General features: G+C 41.3%; 1 protein-coding gene across 50 annotated transcripts in view; it reads left to right on the top strand.

Moving 5' to 3' along the window:
• The window catches only part of FHIT (fragile histidine triad diadenosine triphosphatase), a 620,374-nt gene that overhangs the window by 525,929 nt on the left and 69,018 nt on the right, over positions 1-25,427 (top strand). For 44 of the 50 annotated variants that reach the window (XM_068906936.1, XM_068906915.1, XM_068906914.1 and 41 more), the window contains one exon: positions 3,203-3,271. The exons of the other annotated variants lie outside the window; for them this stretch is intronic. In XM_068906936.1, the coding sequence (XP_068763037.1) occupies positions 3,203-3,271 (69 nt within the window). The remainder of the gene's footprint in view (positions 1-3,202; positions 3,272-25,427) is intronic. 50 annotated transcript variants of the gene reach the window in all.

Raw genomic sequence — 25,427 nt, 5'->3', positions numbered from 1 at the left:
CTGGGGAAAAAAAACTTGAAACATTTTATTTTGGCATTTTGTATACAAAATGTTAGAGTTTTTCATCTCTAAGCAGTGTTTCGAGGGAAGATTTGCCTAAATCTGCTTGTTTTGGTTTTTTAAAAAAAGCAGCCAAATGTTTTGTTTGTATCTGCTGACACATTTCAGTCAACCGCAACTGTCTTTTTTGGACATGCAGGTTTTTGTTTTGCCTAGAAAACAAAATGCAGTGAAACAACTTTAGTTTGCGGATTGCTTAAAGTTAATTCTGCCACCTGCAGCTTGGCAGACCTCCCTGTGGCCAGCAGCGGACGCAATCTCAGCGTAGCAGTCCAGCCCTCTGTGCCGAGACAGTATCTTGAAGCCCCCTCAGTCTCACCAGCCTGCGGAGCAGCCACCCCTCTCCACTGTTTAGCAAAACACCAAAACACGTACATCATATCTGCGGTGTGAATCCTCCCCCTCTACCAATTTACAGGTTGGAAATTGAGCTGGTGCCTTGGTGGTTTGGGGCTTCCGCCTCAAAAAATAATATAAAAACTATAAAAAATAATATAAAGAGCAAAAATGGCCAGTTAAAAAGCTCCCAATGAATCAAAATATTAGAGTCTCCAAATTAGGAAGGCCATAAGCTGAAAGGCAGATTAGCGAAGGTGTGAAATCTCCTCTTTCATTGTTTCTCACCAGTTGGTACCCATGGCTCTGTGCTCCTTTCTTGGTAAAGCCAAAGAGAAGGAAACTACTTCAGACCTAATTGCTGCTCCTGTTCGCTTCTATTACACAAACAATAGGGAGAGTTCAGATTTTTATGTGGTTTCCATGCACAGCATTAGAAGAAATAATTGGGATATCTGAGGGGGAAAAAAAGATCTCTTTTTAACTGACTTGTAGTAACCTCATACAAGGAAATAGTCTTTTGTTTTCTGATATGGTTGATAGCTTTTGCTACGCAGCCTGGTGTTGCATAAGAACGTAATGCAAATAGTAAAGATGAGTAATCCCTGAATATGGCTCCGCTGATGCCAACTGGCCCATATGCTGTCATAAACACTTTTTCTTTTCCTTTTTTTTTTTGTTCTGATCACAAGAGGCCTTTTTGGGCAGAAGTTCACATCAGGCTTATTCATTACCTGCTGTGCTGGGTCCGTACATCTGCAGTGCACCATCCCCACACTGAGCTTTGGACTAGATCCCTGTTTGCTCTCTGATACTCCAAATCATCTGTCATGGACATACACAGGTCTTTTCCTGTATGCATCCTGGTACATTTTGCTACAGAGATCCAAATTGCATTTAAAAGTGATTGATCTTTTGGGGGATATGGTTGTTGATTGCTAGTATTAGGCTTTATATAAAATAAAGACAAATTCCTGAAATTTGATTTTTTAACAAAAATGTCATGGGCTCCTTGTTCCAAAAAAGAAAGAAACTGACTGAAAGTTTGTTTTATAGTTTTCTGAATGCATTTTAAAATTAAGGAGAATGACAAAAATGTAACACCACAGTGAAATTTTGCAGTACCTGCACAAACTTTAATCTTCAATCTTCTTTTTCCTGAAAGTCCATATTTGTCCAAAAATAAAATTTCAGACCCAGGGGTACCGAAGACCATCTTTAAGCTTGCCATGTGATTTTGAGCAATACATCTTGAGAGCAGTGATGTTCAAATGATTCATTGCACTAATACATCACAAGAGCACTATCACTCTCATGATATATTAGTATAATACACTATCAGAACACTATCATTGATGTATTACTCAAAACACAGATTTAACCCTCAAGAAGCATCCCATCTCTAGACTGAATACACTGGAAACTGTGGATAATGATAAGAACAAGCAACAGCATACTCGGATTTCTCTAGGGCAAGCTGAGAAAAAAAAAAAGAATGGTATTCAGACTATTTCATTAACTGAAGCATCCCTCTGATTTCATTTTATTCACTGAGCAAATGTTTTTATGGATTGAAGCTAACACAATATAGGTGTATTTGAATTTTCTTACAGATAGCCTAAGAAAATCTTTTTTGATTTTGGATTTCATTATAGACTTGAGATACGTTTTAAGAATGCTTCAATGAGGTGCATGAATTTCAGTTGATTTCCAACTCATCAAATTGAGTCAGGTGCAAGCTATCTAAATTCTGTGTAAAGCATTTGGTGCTCTTTCTGCTACAGTCTTTTTTTAAAAGGATTTAGGCACCATCTAAAAAGATCTGGGGATGCATAAATGCGACGTGTCACTCAGATCATTTGCTGTCTCTCCTCAATGAGATTTTTTTTTTTTTCTGAAGAATTATTGTCAGTATGTTTTTTTCTCCAAAGAGAGTCAAAGAGAAAGCAGAAAAGACAAAAGAAAGCTTTGCAGTTGTGTAGCTGAACTTGCTGCAGAAAAGCCTTGGCTTGCTCCGGTGTCCTTGGGGGACGCGAGAGGTGCCTGGGTGTTGCCTGGGTGTTGGGTTACCTCCACGCGTTTCCCCAGGGCCTGGCTTGTCCCCTGGCACCTTCTGTGTCTCCTCCCGTAGGGCCTGGCTCTCCCCTGGGTGCCTGCACCCAGAGCGCGCCGTGGGGGCTTCGCTCCGTTACGTTCGCACTACAGCTTCCCAGAAGGAAAAGCAAAACATTTTAGTGTCTTTTAAACCTTTCAAAAGATGTTTTATTAGACGAGCTGTGCGGCCCCTCTCGTGATGCCGTTTCTATCTGTGCCGTCTCCCTTACCTGCCGGCAGCTTCCTGCATCCCCGGCTCTCCGGCGCGCCACGTTGAGCCTCGAGCGTGTAAGCCTGCCCGGGCGGCCGCTCGCCTCGCGCCTGCCGGCTGCCTGCCTTCGCTGGGCAGATCCTTAGTCTTGTCGGTTTTGAAGTCGCAACACGCAGCTCCAAGGTACGTTGTCAGTTCAAAGCTGTGGCTAAATATGGCTCCGACTGACAACTATGAATAATTCCACAGAGCCCCTAAACTTCCAGGCGTTTCACTCTGAAGCTCGTGTATACAGCAGAGCTGCTCTCTCATGTTTTTTCATCTTTTATACTCTCAGAAGAGTTGAGATACAGTTATGGAACAGGTTAATGCATTTTCCTCAGAAAATAACGCTGTGGGAGCCTGTGTGTCGTTACTTGTATGTGTGGAGAATGGTGCTGACAGTCTAGGAAAGGGAGCAATGGTCTTGGTAACCACCACTGTTTTGTTTCACATTTTCAGCACGTTCATGTCCATGTCCTTCCAAGGAGGGCCGGAGACTTCAGCAGGAATGATAACGTCTACGAGGAGGTAAGGGCTGCACTCTATTTCTTGGTCACAGATGTTTTGGCCTTTAGAAAATCACCTTAATGGTACAGGTCCTGCCTTGAGTGGAGTTATTTAAAGCAGTCTCTGTCTTTTCATTGGTTGCAAAGAGATGGTGATAAGCACCAAGCGCGGTACCGTGATTTGTTGTTGAGCTGTGGGTCAAGGTATGGTCCCGCAGGGTCTCAGGGGAGGACGCAGCTGATGGTCTTTGCTACTTTAGTCTGTTCACTGCCCGCAGAACAGGGCAGCATCTCTACCAGTAGTTGCTTTATGTTGCACTGGGAAGAAGGGTGAGGGATAATCACCTATCAAACTCCACGTCTAGCTTGGCATTCAGGAAACATATCCTGCTCTGGCTGACAACCCGGGGTGGCAAACCTCCCCCTCCCAGCAAGGAGAAGCACAGGAGGCTCATTACAAATCGATTACAAATTGCCTTCTGGCCTGCTTTTTTTGCTCAAGCGCTGGACAAATCACATTGTGACTCCGAAGATAAAAATTAAAGAGCGACTATGCATATAGTTGTAATATATGCATGTGTGCAGATTGTGCTGCAAAGCAAGGGAAATAAGCTGTTCCAGTTTGACTGAATAACTGGCTTTTGTTTAAGTGCACAATTGTATTGGCATTAACAAAAAGTTTTCCCCAGCTTGACAGCTGTCACAGCGAGTGAATGAAAAAATCTCGCTATTGTTAGATTTATCGATAGTTCTTAGCAGATTCGGTAGGATACTCTATCTCAAATATGACATTTCCCTTTCTTTCTGAAAGTAATTAATATAAATTTGTTCAATACCGCTGAAATACCATCTGTTTGAGGAAGAATTCATCGTATTTTATGCCTCTATATTTTTTTCCATTGTGATATATGCATGATGGCAACTCCCCGCTCTCAAAAAATGGTAGCATATTTTAAAGGTTTCTAATGTCTTAGCACTGAAAAAAATGGTGAGGAAGTTTATTATTGACCAGTTACATGAAGGGTAGAGACTGAGAACCCAACTAACAAGGGCATAACCTTATAATGAGACTGCTGGGCAAAGAAATCAAATGTAAATATGTGATGGCAGCCTTGTATGCTGCTGTCGTTGAAAGTAGCTAAAGTGAGGCTACTTGAAAGTTAACGTTCTTTTCCTTTTCAAAGGTGTTAAGTGGTTTTAGATGCTGCGCCAGCCCACAAAGTCTGTTTCCATTTTTGTCATGTTTACAATGCCGTTTTCCTTTTTTAACACGTTTATTTCTCCCTTGTTATATGTAAATACAAGCAGGCAAAACTCTTTTAATGAAATAGACTATACGATGAATGTTGTTAAATGCAAAAGGTGTGACAAATTGGTGAAAAACATTATTATCTTGTCATTTTCAGTTATAGCAATTGTAGGTGTGCTTGTAGCAGACATAGTAAGCAAAAATATTTAGACACAGATGTGATAATATATCTTTTAGTGGAAGAATGTATAGCCTCAGAGTTTGAACAGCCGTCCTTGAATACCAAAGAGCTAGCATATACTTTTGCACTGGCTGTAGCTGAACCAAGGTTTCAGACATTTTACGCTGTATAATTAGAATGCTAGGGGAAAAAAAGACAATTGGCATAAAAAGTTTGAGGCCAAGTTCTATTACTTGTTGGACTGTGAGTTTTTCAGCAGTTTGCTATCGTAAAGATAGTAAATAAATTTACGTTTTGAAAAATGCAAAATGAACAAATTATTTAAAATATAGTTGATTTTGGAAATCACTGGGGGGATATGTCAGTAAGGCAAAATCTTTTGATACAATGCATCCTTGCGTTATACCAGCAGGGTATATGCTTTTGTCAAGATCTTTCAAAGATTTAGGAAGATCTGTAGATGATGGTGGAGAAACAGACCGCAAATGTACAAGGGGCAGAGTACCGTAGGTGACATGTAAGTACTGGAGTCAGCTTTAAATCCATGAAACGTATACTCAGGACAATCCATAACCTGTTTATAAATGAGGCTTGGTTTCCCTGTGTTTGAGTGATAGAAGGAGTTGTAGTTTAGGTAGAGCAGACGTCCATCCAAAATCATCCCTGTATAGTACATGACGCAGAGGCTGATCAGCCTCCCTCAAACAATTTTTTGAATTGCAAAATGCACCCAGGCTAAGCTTTGCTTATTGCAGTGGCTGGTTTGACTACCAGAGGTAAAGGCTGTACAACTATTGAGAATAATTTTCACAGATTTTGGATCGCAGCCCTGGTTCAACACATCTATCACAAAACTATCTGCAAGTGGCTTTACACTCTCCAAACTCTGCAGTTGTCATCAGCATATGCTCAGCTGACTTGTTGACAAATCCCATTGCTCAGGGAGTGTTTGACAGTGAAGAGAATGCCCAGATGTTGAGGCATCTTGAAAGATTTCTAGAGTTGAGACAGCTAGAAAGTATTTGCAGTCCCTTACTGTGTGCTTTATTTCTCCCATTTGATTTGGGAGTGACCGCCCTTCTGATTAAGAAGACAGAACAAAGCGTAGGTCTGTTTACTAGCCTCTGGTGTCTGTAGGCTTTTGGCTATGAAGCTCTGGGAAAGTGTCTTCTGAAATAGCTTTTAAGTGTAAAGAGTATACTTAAAGGTAAGATAGGTCTTTGCCACTTGGTTTTTAATAAGGCTGCTGATGGACCTAATGCCTGCTAGTTTCCAGGTATATTATTTAGGACTTCAATACGGAAACATTAATTGTAGAAGAAGTGAAAGAGGGGCAGACACCTATTCCACAGTACAGACATTTCTTGCAATATGTCCCTTGATCTTTTAGTTTTCTGTATTTCATTGCATATGAAAGAAGTCACTGCATGATTTTTCTAAGATACAGAGGGGACGATTAATAATGAAAGAATCTACTGTGAATATTTTGGCTTAGGGCGTGTCTTTCCTCTGCATCTTTGCAGGGATATTTCTTGAGAGGGTATTTCCCAGGGACTGTTAACTATCCACCCTGTGGGCTCACCACAGTGAAAAGCTAAAGGCATAGTTTTTCAGTTCGTACATTTTATTTAAATTATTTGAAACCTTATCCTGCAAGCATGTACATGTCAGAGTTAAATTGATCTTACAGTTGTTTATAGGATCAGCTCCTCATGTTTTCCTCTAGCTGAATTACTTTTCCCATGTACATCTTGAGATATTCTTATTCATCAATTCACTCTATTTCTTGGAGACCAAAACTGTAGCAGCTAAATATTAGGAAAACTTTTCATTGGAATGCCTACTTATTCCTCTCTGTATATTTTTCACTTGGTTTGAAATAGAATAATATCTTTATTAATCAAGGAATTGAAAGGCTTTCCTATCAAGGAGTTGCCTGCTTTGAAGGAGAGGATGAGTTCTTTGCTATTGTAAGGGCATGTCATAGTAACCGGTAAGAGTTTGGTATTAATGGATGTTCTTTATTGTAGAGCTGCACCTGGTGTTGTTACAGTCAGCACAAGCACTGCAGAGTTGTTGGAGGTCATCATGTCCAAGACATTCAAGAACATTATCCTGAAATGTCTCGGCAGTTTCATACACTCAGCCATCTGTGGGCAGTGCTCTCATTCAGTGTATGTTTGAAAAGTCCATAGCACAGTCTGTCCCCGGTCTCCACTGAGCAGTTAACCATTACTGCAATATAAATAACATTCATCATCCTTTAGGTTGGCAGATAATAGCTGTACTGGGCCAGAGAGTGTGGGGCTTTCTCACAAAAGACGACTGAAACAGAAGTCCGCAATACTGCTGTTCTCAGTACTGATCTCAATAATGTTAATTTTGAGGCTGACAGACCCAGGTGGGTGAGGGCAGCCCAGGCTGTCAGTAAGACCCAGAGCCCCCCTGGCACGCAGTTATGGGTTTTACGGGGCAGACCCCGTTGCTCCCTGGGCTGTGCCTCTCGCCTCATGGCTGCAGCCTGCTGGAGTGGATGCAGCTGCAGCTGCAATGCACATCCAGGGCTGTGCGATCGGGGCAAACAGTGCCCAGTCCTCTGGCCGGCTTTGTTTTCATGCCCACCTTGTTTTCTTGCCTATCTTCTGCTCATGACCTAGGCTGGTAAGGAATGAGAACACTGTAAAAGGGGAAAGCATGAACGAGGGAGACTGACCAAAAGCATCACGCCTCCAGCCCCCAGCTGACTGCCAGGACCAGCTGAGCTGCCTCCTCACAGACCTATTGTAATGAGCCTGGCTGAAACATCCTAATGTGAATTCTTCAGGAACTTAAAGATTTTGTAAAACGCAGAAGCCAGCAAAAGAATTCAGTGTATGTTGTCCTCCTTCCCCTCTGGCATTCAGACACACAGCAAGAGAATCACTTAGGGAAAGATATTTTGACTTAGTGATCTCATTCAGCACATTATGTTAAATCATTTCAGCAAGAATACCTATTAGTAATCGTTTCCAATTCCAGGGAGGATGAAGGAGGCATTTTGGCACATGACTCAAGAACCTGCTGGGCTTCTTTTTCAGGCTAGCAAAACTGAGAAACCATGGTGAATTCAGAAGTTTAGTCAAACAAGCCCGAAGTTTAATTCTGCATGAGTGGCTTTGACTGCAATGTGCCTGCACCCTGACCTGCAGACAGTCTCGAGCGCTGCTAGGCACACAGCCTGGTGGAGGGTTTGAAATGTGCACAGCTGTGCTAAACTGTTTGGGCTGCTTCCTACTTAAAGATAAGGTATATAATGAAAAGATAAATAAACCCTTATCCAGGTCCTGCTAGACAAAATGGAAAGATGCCCAACAGCTTCTGCGAGCATTAGATTGAACTATTCATGAAAATTAACGGCATGCAGAGCTAATAGGCTGTTCCTTGGCCTCAGAATTATATTGCACCTTCTGGGAACATATTGTAGCCTGCTGGTAGATGAGTCTGCTGCATCTGAACTCCCTTGGGGCCAGACTCCGCTTTGTTTGCACCCTGCTTGGGTGAACCCATGGAAAGGGAGGAAAGCAGCACAGAATCTAAATTGGTATACTGAAAAAAAAGCTCTGTTTTCCCAGGCTACAACTCTGTTTCCCTATCTTCTTTCAGTATGGCTGAAAATAAATGCTTCCCAGTAGGCTGTGGATTTTATCCCAGTCTTGCCAATGTTGCTCTTTCTGACTGACGAAGCATTAGCGGAGATTTCTGCTAGCCAATGTGCGTAAGTCTTTCCCAGTTGCTTCATGTGTCTTGTGATATTATAGCGACTCCAGCAGGGCAATTCAGATTAACTGTGCATGAATATTTCCAACTGGAAGTATTGCAGTAGAAGCTAGAACTGTGCAAATAATTATGTTTGGATTTGGTAGCTGAATGGACAAAAAGTCATTTTGAGTTGACCTGAGACAATTTTTTTTTTTTTGTTACAACAAGCAAATTTTCTTTTTGAGTCTAACAAAATCACTTTTTTTCTGGACCATGATATTTTATCTGACTATGATCCAAAACCCCCCAGGAGGCTGCTGGCACCCCCTGTGTATTTATTTCTTGTATGCCCCAGCCTACATAGGGCAAACTATCAAATTTGTCATTAGGGTCTAGCAGGAATGCTGAGAGACATCCCATCATGATGGATAGCTCCCTAGATGGAAGCCCCACTGTTTTTGATATTTTCTGCCCTTTCCAAGCCTGCAAGACATTTCTTAATTTGAAACTTGAAATCTCTGAGACCTTAATGTATGCTGTGTCCGTTGCTGCACATACCTTAAGATGGAAGGATACCATAATCTGATCTGATTAAGCTGTTTTGTGTACTGAAATCTTCCCATCAGGTCTAGAAAAGTGGAATCAGCCCAACTACAGGAACAAATCAGAAGTGGTTAGAAGGGTTTCTGCTGAGGCAGCCGTCCTTCACGATCACATGCATGCCCTTTACACCTAGACTTTGTCTGGAAGGCAATGTGCATTTGGCATTTTGCATGTCATCGTGTAGTCGGATTGCCCTCTAGCCCATCTGTCTCCCTGCATTCCATCATTGCTGCTGCTGCTGCTTCTTACCCTTTCCTGGCATAAGGTTTTCCAATCATTTCCCTCAGCGGTAAAAAATACTAGCTTCAAGGAATCACTTAAATTTAGTCTATAACGTAGCACAGACAAATTATTGTGACTATTGCTTAGGAGCACTTGGCCCCTAATGTAGGATACTTACTTTGCCTAGTTCATGGAGTGTGTGGTCTTTTGTGTCCTTGATGGTAGTTCGTTGGCAAGCGACTTAGTGACAAAGAGTCTCTGACCAAAGACAGGTTGCTGATAAGGGGATTAAAGTGAACATGGTCTCTCAAGCCTGTTTGCGCTGTCAGCGCTTGGACTTGCTTAGCTGCTCAGGTGCTTCTTGTGTACTCCAAGTCCCCAAGGTAAAACTGTCTCTAGACCTCTGCTTATCCTTTGATGCACAATGCAAGTTGAATTTGTGCTGGTGGGGAGAACATGCCCCAGTAGGATCCTGGATACTGGGCTTTGCAGATTGATGAGATGGAAAGTAAACAAAAGAATCAGAGAGTTGGCGTTTTCAAAAGAGATTTTTTTTTTTTCTCTGACCTGAACTGTTGGCATAAACTTAAAATGAAACATTCCCTCACATTCTATTTAAGGGTTGGGATATGAGAGCAACTATTTGGTAAGCATCAAATCACACTGAAATCCAATGCACTGTACAACAGATTACTTCAGCAGTTTGTTTCGTCCACAGCAAAATTTTGGAACCAGTAGTGATTGAGATGGCCAATTCCTTTCAATCCGTAGGACTGGTTCTGGTTTGACCAGCAGCTCACTGTGATCCAACTCTCCCAGCTATATGAACATATTTATATAGCTAGATGGTACAGTTTCAGCTTGTGACACCCTTATGGGGGTCATTAAGGAAAGATCTCTTTGGACCCAGTAATTTGGGGCAGCTCCTTTCGCTGCAGTCTTTGCAAATGCAGATCATGGCATTTTGAGGGATCAGCTTTATCTTTTGGTGATACAAGCACTGGGGATCTGGGAAGTGACCACCTAATAAAAACCACCATTTGAACTTGTTTTTAATGGCAGTTTCATTGGCTGGCCCAGCCATGAATCAGCCACTTTAGTGATCCTGATGTGGTATTATCGCTTGCTTTCTAAATGTGACTTTTTAAAATAAAGGTGGAGGTAAGTTAATGGAGCCAAGTCTTCTTCACTGGTTGAGAAGTAGATAAAAGTCTGATGGGGTAGGTTTACTAACACCTGCAAGGTAGAGTTCATTTATTTTCTGAGTAGAAAAAGTGAAAAAAATATAGAGATGTGCAGAATAAGCTTTCCAGATACGTGCTCCTGTTCTGTTTTTGTTGACTTTGTTAAAAAATATGCTTTCCTATTCCTTTATATATTTTCCCACTGTTTTCCAACTTTTTTTTTTCTGGGAGAATACAGATGTAGAAGGAAACTGAAGTGAAAGAGGATTAGAAAAACTACCAACAATCCAAAATAGAAAGAGAGAGCTGACTGGTTATGGTTTCCAGAAACGAGAATGACATGCGGACAATTTGACTTGAAACAAAAGCCCCCAAACCTCTTTCTAGGTACTTTTAAGAATGAAACTGTTTGTTTAAACGCAAGTGAAAATTAAAAAGTCTAAAGGGAAAGACTTGGGTTTTTTTAATAAACAGTTATTTATACATTTGCATATATATGTATTTAGGGACATATGATCGTACATATGGACAGAGTAGGGGGCTAAGAAGGAGGTGGGATATTTATTTTGGCGCAGTCTAAGATCAGGAATAGCGCTATGTTGTTACATTTTCTGTTATAGCATGCTGTAGCTGTCTGCTTGGTTTTTATTCATAAACTTAGTGTCTGTGGGAACTGGTAGGCCTTCTCTTTTCCACCGAATTGAATGTGATTTGAGCATCTAAATCTCTGAGCAAGCTCTGATCGTGCCATGCATTCGCTCAGTATTTCTGCTAAAATAGTCATCAATGAAATAGTTAACCGCTTTGAAATATAAATTGCCATCTTTGAGGCTCCAAAGTTAACACCTGTCTGTTAACAGCTCGCTGTGGTTTCACAGTTAACACCTCACCTCTTTCTGTAGAAGACAACACTTTACATTACAGCTTGTGGTCTGGCAAAAATGACAGAGTTTATCATAGGCAAATCTCAATTTCGTGCGTTTAAAACAGTAGCTAAAATATTCACTGCTGAAGATAGCTCAGTCCATGTTCTCTACCAGCCCTGCCATGTGTTAAGAAGGACTTAATGTGCATGAAAGGCGGAGGAACGAAGCAATTTTAGGCCAAATACTGCAGGGATATGGCTTCAGTTCCTACAGGCACTTGCTAAAAATTATTTTCTGCTCTTCTGGGCCCTGATGGTGTTAAGTACACAGGCCATTCAGTTGGATGGTGAGGGGTCAGAGTTACCTTGGGCAGATCCAACTATGGATCTAAAGGCTCTAAAGGACTTCAAGGAGGAAGTCTGATGGCAAAGTGGGTACAGAATAAGAGGACGTATCAGCTTTTGTCAATGTTTTTGCCACGAAGGAAGTCCAGGGAGATTGCAGGCTCGCTCCCGTTCTGGGAAACAAAATGTTCATTTTGATTTCAGAAAGGAGATTTTAACAAATCGTTGCACTTCAGTGGAAATTCATTTTGACAGAGTGTCAGGATAATTATATACAATTTGGTTTTGTTTAAATATCATAAGCACTATTGTTTCTTTTCCATGTTAAGGATTGACTTGAGTGCTAGGTTGCAGCGGTTTTCCTCAATTGCTTTAACCCGTGGCCTTAAGAAAATGATTACTTTAAATTTACACTTGTTAAGTACACTGCTAATGAACAAAAGGCTTTATCAATCTGTGGCAGACCAGAACTATATGTAAAAAAGAAGGAGAGAGAAAGAGAGAGAGAGAAGCTAATTACCAAACCATTCTGTTAATGCTTATTTTAATCATACTGCCTGCCCTTCCTGGCAGACAGAGCCATTAGGCTGCAGAGGCAGGAGGCGAGCTATCACAGTCAAATGGCACTGATGTTGAGAATTGGGCCCAGGAGTACAATTTGACTTGTCAGTTTATATAGACATAAAGCTTCATTGTTGTGCACAGACACAACTGGCTTTTTAAAAGTCTATTTCCCTCCTGACGATGTGAGAATCTGCTACCCTTGCTCCTACTGTTCTCCAGCCCTGAAATTTATTAGAGAGCGTTTTACCTAGTGTAAAGTGCACCCAGGTTATGCGATACTGCAGGGATAGCTGGGCTTTAGCCGATGGGTCCTTCTCCTGCGAGCAGCCTGATTTTCCAGCTTTAAACCGCAAGATGCTGTCCAGGGTGGGAGTGAAGAACTTTAGCTCCAACACCAGGGTGAGGGCTCATTGCAGGAAGCTTTAAAACTCCCGTATCACTGCAAAGTCTTCAAAATTGTTAATTCGTGGTGGAATTAAGTGCATGTTTTAAAGCACACAGGATGTTCAAAAGCAAAGAAGATCTAACAGCGTTTCCTTCTGGGGCAAAAAAGAAACGCCTTCGAGATTTAATTAATTGCAGGCAATGTATGATATGTTTTCAAAAATAGCTCACATCATTGCCATTTTCCACGCACAGGAATCTGTCCATTTTCCGACTATTAGCTTGTAGGCTAAGGACCTCTGTTGGGTCAAAATGACTGCACGCGTTGGGTCTTGCAAGGAACCTGTGATGAAAGGGTTTTGGGGGCACAGTGCAGCCGTCTTCCCAAGTTCTGGCTTTTGTGTTCTGCAAAATGAAGAGAACGTTTAATGGCCCCCATGTCAAGCAGCTGCATGTACTGCGTCAAGAAAAAGCAAGCTTCAAAATCCTGCTTGATTGAGTTGTGACCTAATTATAGCCATTCAAGCACAAGGATGCCAATAACCAGGAAAAGCAAAGAAATAAGGCAGCCTCTGTCCCATGTTGGCCCGACATTAGTTTTGGCATTGTACACAGGGCTGTCTAAGAACCCTTTCCTACATTAAATTACAGAAATTGGTCATATGTTTGTGGTAAACACATAAGCAAATACAACCCAAAGGTTATATCCACCTTTATGTCTACTGACAACTTCCTTCAAGGGATTGCAAGCTTTCTGGAGGGGGAAGATATTGAAATAGATATAGTTTTTAATGGAGGATGTATTTTTAGATTTCTTTTCCTTGAAGAACTGCTCTTATCTTTCATTTTTGTAAACAAAAAGGCTATTCTCAGTCATTACATTGGTGTCTTTGGAGTGGCAAACACACACAGCTGCCAGATCACGTACTGTATGAGAGTTATGCAGGGCTTTCTTCAGCTGAAGCGTGATTGTGAGCAGTAATTGAGATTAGCTCCACAGGAGAAGGGAGTCCGCTCTACCCCTCATTTTTTTCTCAGTAAAATAGTTGCACTTAATGCATTTACAAGGAGATTCTAAGTGCTAGCATACTTTTTTCCCATGCTTCTGCCATTTCTATGGCAGTCTTACTCAGGAAATAACAATTCATAAAGCTGCATAAACACTTAAGGTCTGAGGTAGCTGCTTCCACAGGCACTTTTGAATTTTCTATTTGATGATAATTTCATTTCACACTTTTACATCTGAAGCGCCTGTTTCTAGAGACCCCGGAGTATTTTTTAGATATGCTAATTAAGTTTCCTACCATTTCTGTGAGTGCATTAAGGAATAGTACTCACAGGTGAGTTGCAGAGAGGTGAAGGGACATTTTGAGGTTATGGAGCGAGCTGGGGTAAAGCTACTGATGCCTTGTGTACAGATACGTGGAGCAATCCAATACATGTAGGAAACTGTGGCCCCAGGGCAGCTGATATAATGAGATGTGTTCCCCAGCTTTGAACAACTTTGAAAACTTAGATGACTCTACAGAACTTTGTTTTGACTTTTTTCCTGGAGAATAATATTGCTGGCATTTAAAAACCCAGATCATCACCTGCAATAAACTTGTTTAATTCCACCAAATCCTGTGAGCTGTAGCAATTGCTACTCTCTGAAGGCAGATGTCTTGTTATTTTAATGATAGGTGACCTGCCCATAAGAATGGCTTCGGCAGGGCCAGGGGTCCACCTTCACTGGTGTTGTTTCCCCTAGCAAATGCTTAGGGGAAAAAGTCTAAGAATGAGCAGAAGAATAGGGTTCCATTGCCTTTGTTACTCCAAAAAGAGGAATCCCAGGAGTCCTTCAGTGTAAGCAGTCTCTCAGGTGTGGCTTTCTAAGTGAAGACAAGCAAAACGGCCAGAGCCCTGTCTGCCACTGACTTTCGGTGAGAGTCAGATGTCTGAATGCCTTAAAGACTTTTGAAAAGCCAGCCTTTTATCCTTCTGTATTAGGTTGTGGTGAGCAGTATTGACCTGCAGTAGGATTGTATCGGCATGTGATTTTCTCCTCTCATCACTCGCACAAGGGCACGAGGTGGAATTGCTTTCTGCGGCATGGGCGGAGAAGCTTTGGAGAGATGTATCGGCACTTTGTGCCTCTGGGTGGATCGCATGAACACATGCGGAAAGGAAATAACAATAGAACAAGGATGGTTCAGAGGTTAAGTAACGTATTCCATTGATTAACATCCTTTACTCTGGTTTTAAGTGCAGTAAGCATAATGAGGCTGAGAGCAATCTGGTGCTTTTCTGCCACTTTCACTGACCTCTTGTCATTTTAAGCTACTGATACTTTTTCTTCTCCAGTACTACCTGGTGATCCTTTTTATGCATTTATTACTGTTGCGTCTTCTCAAGAAATAAATTTGCTCTGAGTGAAGAAAGTTGCTCATTAGGGCAATGTAATTAAAGGAAAAGTAGACATCATGCCAGGTTCCTTTTTTCTCTACAAAGCACCACCTTGGAGATTGCCTGAAACTCAATTACTTGTTGCTGTGCTTATTAGGGAGAACAATGTGCTGAAATGATCCCTATTCCTAATAACCTTGTTTTCTACATGTGAATCATGTTAATACTTTTTTTTTTCAGTACCTTAATCACCATATATAAAATGGGTCTATTTCTAGAATGAGAATGGGGAAGGTGGGCCATGTGGTGAGTGTTCTCCGAATTGCCACTCTGCGGGGAGTTTCTTGTTTCCTGCTGGTCCACAGTAGCTTTTGTTTGTTGTTGGTTTAATTACACTGAACAGCATTTATTAGCAAATTACATCTTGATAACCAGTTTTCCTCTGGTGAAATGAAAGTGTTGATCCTCTGCATTGCCCCCCTCCTCTGGGGGAATGAGTATGCATTGTCTTCCACATCTCAGTCTCTTTTGCCATACCCCACGGTTTCACCAAGACAAACAACTCCTGCAGCAGAAAGCTGGCATGAACACTTGGTAAATAATCTTGTCCTGTGAACTAGTCCGGTGCCTGTCCCTTCTCCCCTGATCGTGAAACCTGATCTTCCTAGTGTCCTCCTAGTACGATGTCTTCAGCTTCTGCTAACAGGATGTTCCTGCGGTCTGAGGAAACTTGGGTGTCCCCGCATCAGGTTGGAGGGAACTAAATTGCGTGTTACAGGGAGCTGTGAATAATGGTCTTCTCTCGAGAGCTTCAGAAGAGGTGTAAAGCTCTTGAGGAACATGATGCTCTCCCATTCACCCTATAATATCCATACCCTCCTGAGCTTCATGCTCAAGCCTGCCTTTCTAAAAGCACTGGCAACCTGTTAGTTGGATGTTCCAGTGAAAGTGAAGGAGAGAAGTCTTAACACAGGCAGTAGGTATGGCAAAACTGTCGTGGAAATCTGTGAAAATTACCTGAAGGTCAAGCTCTGTGGTGACCAAGCTTATTGGAGTACCAGTAAGTACTCCTGAAATTCTCAGTCTAAAATGCCATGAGCAATCATAAAATAACTGTGTACAAGCTTAACTTTTGATCAGAATTGGGAACTGAAGTGACTGACTGTTGAAAATACGTAAGGGAGAGAGCGGTAGGTCATTTGTTCATACGCAGGAGAGAGATGAGCTTGGCTGAGAAAATTTTGTTCCACTTGGGGAAAAGACACCTGGAGAAATATAAGGCTCTTCTCTTTGATGCATGTACGTGCATATGAAGAGGCTAGTCCCAGTACCACCAGTGTCTTCTATACCAGTGTATACTATCAATTATATGTTATATGAAAAAAATACTACTCCTAAAAAATATTTTGTATTTTCATCTTAGAAGGAAATGCAGGACTGTACAGTTAACCATTCCTTCTCCCTCTTTCATGTCAGAATATGTCTGTCCTTTTATTTATAGCACAAGGGGACATGACTGAAAAGGAACCTCCTACGCTTTGATGTTTATTTGTTACATTATTCACTTCTTGTGCATCTATAATTTTAGTATCCTATTGTGCCATTCATCGTTGAGCAGAAATCTCTACTGCTGTCAGTAGGGAATTTCTGCCTCTAAATCACATAATTTGGCCCCTGATGCTTAACTTGGGGCCAGTTTATCAAAAGAGAGCTCAGCACCAGGTTTCCAAAGGCTTAGCACCACCCACTGAGGACAGATTTTTGAAATTGTTTAATACAGAACAACTCCTGTTGTGACCCTTTAAGGACAGATTTGCAAAAGAACTCAGCAGTTCCCTTTCACTAAGGAGCTGAGCTCTTTCCAAAATCTGTCCAGCTTTATTTAATGCCGAGCCAGAAGAGGAGGTCTTTCGAAAATATGGCTCTTAAACTCTCTAATACAGAAAATACTAAGTTACAAACATTGGGAAGGACTTGAAAAAGTGTTTGAGAAGAGACAAACCGTCATGTTTCAAGACATGCCAGGTTTTACTAACTGATAAGGGCTTGGGAGAAAATTTCTGATCTGAACAGGTTTTCCCATAATTGCCCACTAGGAGGTTTCCTGCACATTGCACTAAAGCAGCTGCCAGGCAGGATGCTGGAACAGAGAACCGCTGTGCTGAGGCAGCAGGGCAATTCCTATGTTCCTAAAAATGCATTCACTTAGCAAAATGTGATTTGCAAGCAAAGTAATGCAAAGCAGCCATTACTCTTCCACCATCCTATTTAGAGGAAAAAAAAAGTGTGTGTGTGTGTGTGTGTGTATATATATTTTTTACACTGCATAAAAATGGGTTGAATTTTTCTACTGAAATTTTAAACCCATGTTGCTCATTGCATCCATTGCACCGCCTTGTTCTCCAGAGAGGCTTCCTTGACGTAGCTAGGGAGAAAAGTGTCCTGTGCAGAGCAGTCTGCAAAACCTTGGAAGCTTGTTGGTAAGTATGTGTGTATTAGCTCTTGACCTGGAAGTTATTGCAGGCAGGTGGCTATGGAGAATGTGATGCAGAGAGGTGTTTAAGTGCTTAAAAACAGGACTTTGGGCCAGAACACAAAGCAGAACTTGATCTCCTTGGAAAGTGGTTCTGATGAACTTTTGTGTTCGTAGGACCTGCACATCTTGCATGTGTCTGCTGGAAGTTGGGGTGTTTTGCTCCCAAGTAGGAACATGCAAAGGAACATTAAAGTCTTAGCAGCAAATACAGGGTCTGGCACAGTCCAGCTGCTGAGTGCCACACTGCTGATGCAAAGCTGCCAGTTGTTTTGGATCCCTGGAGCAGCACAAATTTCCTAGAGAGGCTTGGCACATCCTGCCTTCAGTCCTCTGAGATTCCCTCGCCAACTCAGGATGGGCGTTTCCTTCCGTTATCCAGCCCCACTCATATTTGGTTTCACTTCAAAATAAGTGCTTTTTAAAACACTGAAAAAGAAATAAAGTGAAGGAGGAGGAACAGGCTTGGCAAAAGCCTTTATCCTTGTTACAGAACTGTGCTGCTTCTGTGATTAGCCCTTGCCTTGTTCAGCGGTGTATAATTTAATGATTGCATCCAGGGTACGCTATTAACTATTTTCTACTTCTGCGACCTCAAAGCTCATTCGTTCTTTTTACTATTTCTCACTTGACACATGTGTATGTATAGGGGGAGGGCAGTGGCTAAAGAAGTGTTATGGATTTCATATCTTTGCTTCATCTGCCACATTATAGCAAATGACAGTTGATTAGGTCTTTCTATAGATCATTACCAATTGTTTTCTACCTTGCAGATACTGCTATTACGACAAATCTATCATATCCTAGAGATCCTATGCAGCTTGTTATTTTTGCTTGATTTATTACACTCGCAGTAGAAATGTTGTTAGCGAACATTGGGGAAGCAGTGAATATATTGAGAAATATCAATGTATCCTCATGTTCTGGCTTGCAGTGACAGTCAGTGATCCATCTCACTGACACTTACCTTGTTAACATTTTGATCAGATGGCAAATTTGTCATTTTTCATGGTAACAAGTATAAGTTTGTACAAGAATTGCAGAAACATGGGGAAGATAAAGGCCCCTCTCTTAGTTTTTCCCAGTGTGATGTAATCAGTAATCTTTCTGGAAAATGAAATAATTACTTTGTGAAAAAGCTTATCCACTGGAAAATGCGGCCGTGTTAGAAAGCTCAGATTTCTCCTCATTTGAGGAGTGAATGAGTCCTCTTTGCCTCCATTACTGACACTTTGATTAACACACCAAACCAACATGAAATGAGAATATAGAACGAAAAGGTTTACAGTCAGATTTCCTCTCATTGATTGCGGTGGGGAACACAAGATCTTGCAAGTAAAAGTGAAGGCATTATCTCTGGGAACAAGGGAGTACAAAATACTGCAAACACGAGGCTGCAAATTTTAATCCTCCCAGTCAAAGCTGGCTGCAGCTCAGCTGTCAGCTCCACGCTTCCCCATTCAAAGCTTGGGCACAGAAACTGGATTCACAGCAAAAATGGACTAGACAAGGGGAAATTGCAGCCCCTAAGGCAAGAGAGCTGTCTCAGGGTGCTAGTGCCTCCTCTGCACAGCCCGTGCGCATGGCGAAGGGGGGAAGAAAAAGAGTGGGATGTCCCTCCTGGAGCAGCACGGCTGCTCACCGACTCCGTGCAGGGCTGTTAACAAGGGCTTGTCCACGCTAGGGATTTGTGCATGGCAGCACTGATATGAAAAGAGCCTGGATAGGAGAGACAGTCATGACTTGAGCTTAGGGTCAGGACAAAACCAGACTACACCCAACAGAAATAGTCCTTCTTCTGCTAATTGCATGAATTGAGTAGCTAAAGTATTTGTTTGCTTTCATTCAGTTATTCTCCTTCAGTTTATTTCATGGAAAAATTATTGGCTGCACTCTTTCAAGTATCAGTGAGCCCCAGATGACAAGTGCCAAATATAACCTCTCAGTCTACATAATGGAAAAGCAGGGGCCAAACAATGTGATATGAAGTTCTTCATTTTAACCTGATAGCTTAAAGAATACAGGCTTCACATTGCAGAGGAGTACATCATGAGAGCACTTGGACTAGAGTTTTGTTGAAATGATACAGGTTTTCATTCTCATCTTCACCCAAATGACCGGGAAGATCCGATCCTCAGCTAGGTTTTGTTTTAACTTGCTGCTTTTCTAACTTTCTTTATAATGCATTGGCAGGATGTAACTGATTTGCACGCATTACTAGGAGGGTTCAGACTGTATTCAGAGAATGCACATGGAAAGTGAAAATCACCTCAATTGTGTCACTTCGGTCATTTGATCACCTCTGAATTGTTTAATCCTCCTGATGTTATGCATAGCAATGCAATAGTTCAGGCACCAGAGAACTCGAGAGGCAAGCCTTAGCGTTCTGCAGCATTTTGAGAAAGCACAGTGTCATATCCTAGAAGGTCTAATCGTTATGATTAATATTTAGCATCAGGAAGTCTACGTGGAGGGGCACAAGGTACTTCTGCTTGCCAAATTGAATGAATTGCTGATTTTTCACCTTCCTTTTTTTAAGCATCCTGTTGAATAGTGGAAAACATATGAGTACTTGTTTGCTACAATGGTATCTCTCGAGCTCAAGGCGCTGCCTCTGAAAAAGTCACTCTTAGATGCCTGGTCCAAGGGGGCAGGTGAGCGGTCAGCACATCTGCTGCTTGCTGAAGCATGAGCACTCAATCCCAAGGATTCAGGTGCACTGGAGGTGGCAAGGAGGGAGGTTCAGTCCTGAGAGCAATTGCAGCAGGCCATTTTGCTGATGTATTGGGGCGTAATTACACAATTTTTTTTTTAATAATGCCACACCATAAATACAACTGTCTGATAATTCTGGTAGCTTAGCAAGTGTTTCTTCTCACTGAAATCAAAAGGACTTAATTGAAAAGGAAGAAAAATGGTTCATTTCCACCAGGTACTGCTGAAGGAAGTTGGCCAAAACGTTTTCCCGGAGAAAAAGTAATAGTGAAAAAGGTGCAATGAGAATACATAGTGAAGTAATTTTAAGAGAGCTGGCTGACACGATATTGCTGCAATTTGTCTTTGAGATCACACAGCAAGTAGATAGATTTTTTTAGGTCTCGGTGACATTCATATAAAAAAGTTTCCTAAATCACTAGCTGAAATTTCAGACAATGGTTTCTGTTAAAGGGACCTCTGAATTCTTCACTTTCTGAAATGGGTAACTCATTTACCATTATCTCTGTTGAACAGCTGAGATCTTACCTTTAGGAAAAGAGATGAGAAATTATCTTCTAAATGTACCATTTTGCTTCAGCTTCCAGAGAGGAGAAGAGAATTAATATTGAGGATGATGTTGCAGTAATTAGTTTCAGATGCAATTGGTTGAGAGTAAATCCCAGCAAGGAGCAAGCAGGGGATTCACCAGCAGAGCAGCTGGAGGGTGTTACTTTTTTTCAGAATATGCAGTCAGTGTTGTTCATCAGTGTTTTGCTCCTTAATAATTAGAGCAAGATGCAAAAGAAAAAAGAAAAAGCAGAGCAGATTATAGCTGCGAACTCATTTATGGCTGTATCAGGAGCTGATGTTAAACTCTGAAGGTGATTAACACTTTCGACTCAGATAGCATAGGGGGGGGTTGTTATAGCCTGATCTTGGGCAGGCAGACCAGCAACTTCCGTTGAGTGCACTGGGAGCCGAGGACATCTGTCCCTGCATGTGCTCCTTGGAGCCTGGTCCCCCATTCCTGTCTGAACCAGTGTGAAGGTATATTAGGCTTGACTGGAGTTAAACTGGGCTCTTTAATTAAGATTTCTCCAATAAATACACATGACGAAGCTGAACCATCTCTGCTCTCTTTATCTTGGGCAATAGCACTCCTCCTCTTGTGCTGTCGGCATCTCTCTTTTGCTGTCATTGCTGTAGAGGAATATCCTGGGCCTGACTCTTGACCCTCTTGTGCACCCTGTTTTATCGGACCATGTGATTTGATAGTTCTTGGCAGGACAGCATATTATCAGATTGTGTGTAATGTGCTGGCAAATTGTACCCTCTGTCTCTCTTAGGATATTTGTTCAGTCATTTAAATTATACCTATTTCTTTAAAAAAAAATCTAATTTTTAACAGTCAGCCCAATTTATTTGAGTTTTTAAGGAGTGAACAAACACATTCATCCTCAGATTTCCACGAAGGAAATTTTCAGGTAATTTGAAGGCTTAGATGACAAAATCTCAGTGCATTTGCATTTCATTCAGCAGCTATAACAAAAAAAAAATAAGAAAGAAGATGTAATTTAGAGCATATCTGTGTCTTCTGATGTCTTTGCCTAACTGATTGCCTAACTGAACCGGGAGGTGGAAAACAAGGAAACAGACTGCAGTGAGGGCTTGATCCTGCAGTGATCCAAAACAGCAGTTATACTGAATAGCATTTTTCATATGCATAAAGCTAAGCATGCACCTAAATTGAGGTCAAAATGTTCAGTCCTCACAAGACTGGTCTTTGAGACTGTTTTGAGCAGGTTTTCTATCATTGTAATCCACTGCACCTTGCATAATAGAGATCAAAATCTCAGAGACCTCGAGGACCACCTCAGAGGCTCCTTACTAAGACTTCTACATTTACAAAGAGTTTTCCTGAGACAAAGTACAGCTCTTTTAAAAATCAGGTTGAGCGCCTCTCTGTTTCTCAGTTTAGACCCCTGTCTGTAATCTCGGTGTTTCTCTTCACCCTTTCCTGCAAAGGACCCTACAAAATAAAAGGAAGAGGGGCTGGGGGCTCTAGCAGAGGACCCGTGCTAGTTTCATGTAGGTAACGCAGGTAAAAATAACAGCCAAAACGCACTTGCTTGTTTTTAGCTCTAAGCCAGAGTTTGCCAGGGTCCCTGGTTTGTAGCCCATCTTCCCTGCTCAAACTAGTGAAGCTTTTATTTCACAGTAAAGGATGGTTTAACGTAATCGTGAGTATGCTAGAAATGCTGCAACCTCCCTCTCGATTTATTTCTTTTACTACGAATTGAAAAATAAGACTATTTCGGTACAAAACTGAAAGTCTCTTAGATTTCTGTGATTCCTCCTGCTTCGCACACCCTATATAGAAACCAGTGTTATTTGTGGATATCTAACAAGGAAGTACTACCAGGTGTGAAAACAGTACATCTTGCTAAAGGTAAACTGCCATCAAAATGTTTTTCTGGCATCCAACATCAGTAGAGAGATTTTAATCTGAAGCAGAAAAATCCTGACGAGGTGTTTGAAAACCAGACTCTTACACAGGTGAGTCAGAAGAACAGTGAACTCAAATGAGGTTATCGACAACTATTGAATTTTATTCATTGCAAGCTTTACACCCAAGTTATAGCAGTTCACCAGCCTTTGATAATGGATATTCGGTAATGTCCTGTATCTAATAGAGCCATGAGTTTATTTTTTAATGAATTTGAGGTTACTGTAGCTCTAAGTCCATACATTGGCTTCTTGTTAAACGTGCTTAACATTTCTATGCAGCTTTGCTGTGTTTCTTCATTTCTTTGTTGTTGGAAAATTACAGCCATGATACTGCTGAAATGAGGATGTGATGCATTTTTTCCCTGCTTTTTCCACTCCTCAGAAAACATTCTCATGGGAAAGACGGACTTACTTTATTGTGGGCATGAGATATACAACTTGGCCAGGATTCATAAAGAAACTCAAATGGCTTTGCGGAACTACCGTGGTTTTCATGTTTGTGTTTTTGCTTTTGTGGTGGGCTGGCAACTCGGCATAGCGTGAGCTGAATGGTTGCCCATATCAGTGTAGTATTATTTGTCTGCAAATGCCAGATTGCCTTGTCAGGAAATCAAACCCGCGCAATATGCTTGTGCTGCCAAGAATTATGTAAAGTTCTTTATGTTTTGTTTTATTAATTTTTTCAGAATAGGAGTTCTACTACTATCTTTGCTTTGCCAGGAACTCATGCTTCCATTTTTGCTCTGGCACGACAAACCTGAATTTGTTTTGCAAAGAATAGTGTATGTGGATTCTGCCAGGAATCTGACAGCATTTCTTTCTTGCTTTGTTGTTATCGGAGCTCTTTTATGACAGGTAGGAAATGATGGTGAATCTCAGATGCCCAGTACATATATTGTATCTGCAGATGCTGCAGAGAACCTGCAGATCTTTAATATAAAATTTAGACTAGCTTTGGATAGCAGTTCAACCATGTGTTTGCTTGGTGTGGAAATACCTGCCTTTGCCCCATCTGAAAGTAAGCGATTTGACTTGCTTGGGACTGTGTTAGTTCCTCTAAGCTTTGGATGTCTTTACTCTCTGAAGTTAGCATTCTGCAGTATGTAAATCTTTGCTACCACCTCATTTCTTAATATTTACCATTGGAAGATAGTATTTCATTATAAAAACTGGTGCTGGCTTTGCATATCCACGCATGACTTTTAAGGAAGTGTCATGCATGTAATGGAAAATAAGGGGTTAAGAGAGAGAGCTCACTCTTGCTGTAATTGCTGGCATGTCTGCCTGCATACCAAGTATCCCTAATTGGAAAAAATGAAAATAGATTGAACTAGAAACTTAAAAAAAAAAAAGAACTGATGGAGATATTGTGTCAGGAAGATGGACTGAGAAATACAGCAGGTATTTTCTGTTTCTTAGTGGACAGGGCTGTGTGATGCTGCTCAGGCCATCCCACCTGAGGGGTATGTGCCAGTTGGCAGGCTGGTACCCCTCGCCTGGCGTGGCTGCCTTGCGAGGCCGTCCCTACAGAAGGGATGTGATTTGCTGTGAAAAATGTGTTGATCGGGCTTGACTTTGTGCCACCAGACAGATTAGCAAATTGCTTCGTCTGCCTCCCGTTGCTTTATCCCAGCCAGCAATATCTAAACCTTGATGATTTTGCAGGTCTTCATTAAAAATAGCTGTTTCTATACCTGATTACTGAGCCCCATCTGGGGACAAACGATCCTTTCATCTGTGTGTTAGGATGCAATGTCTGAGCACTTTGATTTCACAATGTAGTCAAACCAGCCTAACTTCCTCTTCAATTGCTTTTCCAGCTCATCTCCAAGTTCCCTGGGAGCCTTGTCCCCACTACATAATGTCTGGGGTTAGAGCTATGTTTTTTGTTTTTAATTGCTCTTCTATGGCTAAATGCAATTTTTGTAATTGGTTACATAACTCCAGGGTTTTATTTGAAATTAATCTATCTTTGCAGGCATTCTACATATGTTGCTCTTAACATTTGCCTATTTTTTGGATTAATTTCACTAATTTATCACCACTGTTTCGATATGCATTGTCTCTGTAACACTCAGAATTGAGTTAAAGCACACTCGTTGGGCTAAGTATGACGTTTGCTCCATTAAATCAAGCAGCTTTCTTTTCCTTCTCTGTCACTATATATTTAGCGAGACAGAATTCTTCCTGAGTACTCTGGTAGCGTGCTGTAAAAATGGCAAATATCCTGGTAAATTCAAATTATTTTGGTTATAGACTGAAAGTACTGGATAATGACATTTTTTGTCAAATGATCGTTTCTCAATATTTGAACACCTAATTAGCAGCCAACTTCTTTCATCTAAGGTTAGCTCTAATATTTGGTCATCACAACTGATTATTAGCTCATATTTCTTGTCAAATGAGCAGGTAGGGATAATCCAAAAGGCAATACGGTCTGCTCTCCTCAACCGGGACTGCATGATTGGATGCATTCCTTATGCACAGAGCAAATGCAGATATTTAATGGTGGAACTGATCTCTCATCATCTTGTTTTCCCACCATTGCATTGTACAGAGACTAAAGCAAATATGTGATACAGGAGTCAGGGGCAAATGACTTTCCTAAAGGCAAATTTACTGTGAAAAAGGACTTCCACTCTAAACAGGCTGTACTTCTGTATGTACAAATATGGAAAGAGAAACAGAAACAAAAAAGTTTTCCTAGCTGTATGTTAAAG

This window comes from Struthio camelus, chromosome 14, assembly GCF_040807025.1.
Source record: "Struthio camelus isolate bStrCam1 chromosome 14, bStrCam1.hap1, whole genome shotgun sequence".
In the NCBI taxonomy this organism is placed as follows: Eukaryota; Metazoa; Chordata; class Aves; order Struthioniformes; family Struthionidae; genus Struthio; species Struthio camelus.
The sequence above is the reverse complement of the archived record's forward strand: the minus strand, read 5'-3'. Positions and strand labels throughout refer to the sequence as shown.